At 32.1% G+C, this 2,464-nt stretch overlaps 1 protein-coding gene across 6 annotated transcripts in view; it reads right to left on the bottom strand.

Moving 5' to 3' along the window:
- LOC106465749 (ATP-dependent zinc metalloprotease YME1 homolog) overlaps positions 1-2,464 on the bottom strand; it is a 174,194-nt gene that overhangs the window by 120,236 nt on the left and 51,494 nt on the right. For 5 of the 6 annotated variants that reach the window (XR_002612047.1, XM_022393673.1, XM_022393674.1 and 2 more), the window contains exon 8: positions 615-756. Coding sequence is in view for 5 of the 6 variants with exons in the window: in XM_022393673.1 (XP_022249381.1) it covers positions 615-756 (142 nt within the window). In the remaining variant the exon portion in view is untranslated. The remainder of the gene's footprint in view (positions 1-614; positions 757-2,464) is intronic. The other variant, XM_013925983.2, reaches the window with a different exon arrangement.

Raw genomic sequence — 2,464 nt, 5'->3', positions numbered from 1 at the left:
TAGAAAGGAACACAAAAGTATGACTGCGCTTTCTAAAGCACGTTTTCGAGATAAAATCTCGTTCACCTGTCATGAAATGTGCATTATAAGCATACAAGGTCTCGTACACACCAACAAGCATTGCGAGACTACAAAATGGTGGTGCCCTGTCGCCAGATGTAAACAAACCACGCAATTGCATAAACGCTTATCTATGGCATGGAACACCAAAATCCGATAAATAATTTTAAAAAATGTGTTTCTCCGGAAGAAAACTGGAGGTTTTCAGGATTTTTTAGAAATATCCGGATTGTTAATGTGATGGTTGAAATTTTTTTGTTCTACATAAATCTTGTTATTTTTAAAAATTCATTTGAATATCTATGATCCTGACTTCACTGTTGTCATTAAGTAACCACCAGCATACATAGAGAGAACATGTAGTCTTAAAGCTGTGAATCTGTTTCTCATTTATAGACTGTATACAGGTACAAATGTCAAGAAATGTAATATGAAACTCACAGATGATCCCAACATGATTACTGAACCTAATTTACAACCTAGAGATCAAAAGGTTATATAGGCCAAAAATTTATATCACTAAAAAAAAATAAGATAAGAACTTCTGATGATACCAGATAGCTCACCCATGAAGGAAAAAAGAATTGCTAGTATCAATACAATTCCTAAAAGGTCACGGAAAAGGTTGAACAGACGCACTTTTGAACCAGTTCTTGTTTTCGGGTCTGCAGCTAGGTATCCTTCAGCAAATGCTACCTGAAAATTAAGTTAAAATTATCTGCAACTATATTTAACAATTTAATCAACTCCTTTGATAAAAATTAATTGTTGTTTTGAAACAATACTATTTTGTAATACTATTAGATGGTCCACTGCCTTCTACCTTCTATAAAAATTCTTTCTTCAACTTAAAAACTCATTAGAGATACATATCATATTACTAATGGTCTAAGATACCCAAGAGTCTTGACCATTTCTTAAACTGTACATATTAAGTTTTAAAGATTAAAATATACCAACTCAAAATGAGCAATTAATGTGTTCACAGGAAAACAAAGTTTCACAATAAAAAGGATAACAATACTTAAGATAAACAACAATGTTTATTTATAACATAAGTAGACACAGATTAACATTTCGGAATTCAATAGATTCCATCTTCAGTATCTAAAGCAAAATAAAAGAATTACAGTAATTTAATTAAAGCTATAGTAACATAAAAATGAAATAAGTAACAAGCAAAATACTGTACATATTAGAAAATGTGCAATTTAAACAAAGACTGCATGCTGTTCAGTGTTGGTGAAAGTTGTTTGATGTGGAGGGTTTCTTTTATCAGTAATTCCTGATCAGTGTTGGCTTAGCAAAGGACATTAAAATTTGATAGGTTAAGTTTATGTCCTGTTTTTTTCACTTTGTTGGCATATACACGAAACACTGGGGTTACTCAACTTTTTTTGTGTCTTCATGGAAATTCCCATATACTCTTTGGCTCTAACTGGCAGATGGCATTTGGTTTTGCCAATATAAGAGGACTTACAGTCTCCACACGTGAAAAGATATAGAAGCCACGAACAAAGAGAAATTGGGAGAGTCTTTATTAGAGAAAAAATCCTGTAAGGGGAATGTGGGTTTAAAACCTAAAATGAAATCAACTTGGGGGTAGTAACAGAGAATTACACGTTTAATTTGACTTTTTAAAGTTAAGCTTTGTTTACCTATTTACTACAGACAAGAGTATATAGTAAGTTTGGGTACAGTTGGTAGTCTGGGTAGATTAGTGAGTTTCTTAGTTAGAAAAGTATTAGTAATTCTTTGTAATAGATATTGAGGGTAGCCGTTACATTTAAAACCCACAACATCTATTACAAAAAGTGATGAGACAAGTACAACCACTCCCACCCCATAGTATACCCTAACCTTGCATTTCATAGCTAACTGAAATAAATAAATTTTGCAAAATCTAGCTTGACCAACAAAAAGGCAAAAAAGTACAGTCGGAGGCAGTCAACTATCAGTAAATTCCTTTGTGAGTCAATCAATATTAAGATCATTCATGAAATGAATTCGTAGCATATTCAAAGAATAATCACTGGTAAAAATCAGTTAGATTAACAACTCTAATATATAGAAAAGCCTGAGAGTTTTGGTAATACTAAGTTCCAACAATGGCTTATGTCATGTTGCTTAGCAACAAAAGATAACCTAATATTGTTGTTAGTCTGTGTACTGGAAGTATAAAATGAAATGTATAGACAACAAATCTGGAAATATTTGTTGATTTCTTAATTTAGTCTCCATATGGGCTCTGTCAATTTAATCGACAATGTGCCCTTTTATACTCGTTTAACCCTATTGCCCCGAGTATTCTTTACTGCACGACACAATATTTTAGTGTCTTACATTCAAAGTTTTATTAAACTACTTTTTACTTATGTTATACCAATTAGGATAGCATAAAATC

The sequence above is a fragment of the Limulus polyphemus genome, unplaced genomic scaffold (genome assembly GCF_000517525.1).
Source record: "Limulus polyphemus unplaced genomic scaffold, Limulus_polyphemus-2.1.2 Scaffold2038, whole genome shotgun sequence".
Taxonomy (NCBI): domain Eukaryota; kingdom Metazoa; phylum Arthropoda; class Merostomata; order Xiphosura; family Limulidae; genus Limulus; species Limulus polyphemus.
The sequence above is the reverse complement of the archived record's forward strand: the minus strand, read 5'-3'. Positions and strand labels throughout refer to the sequence as shown.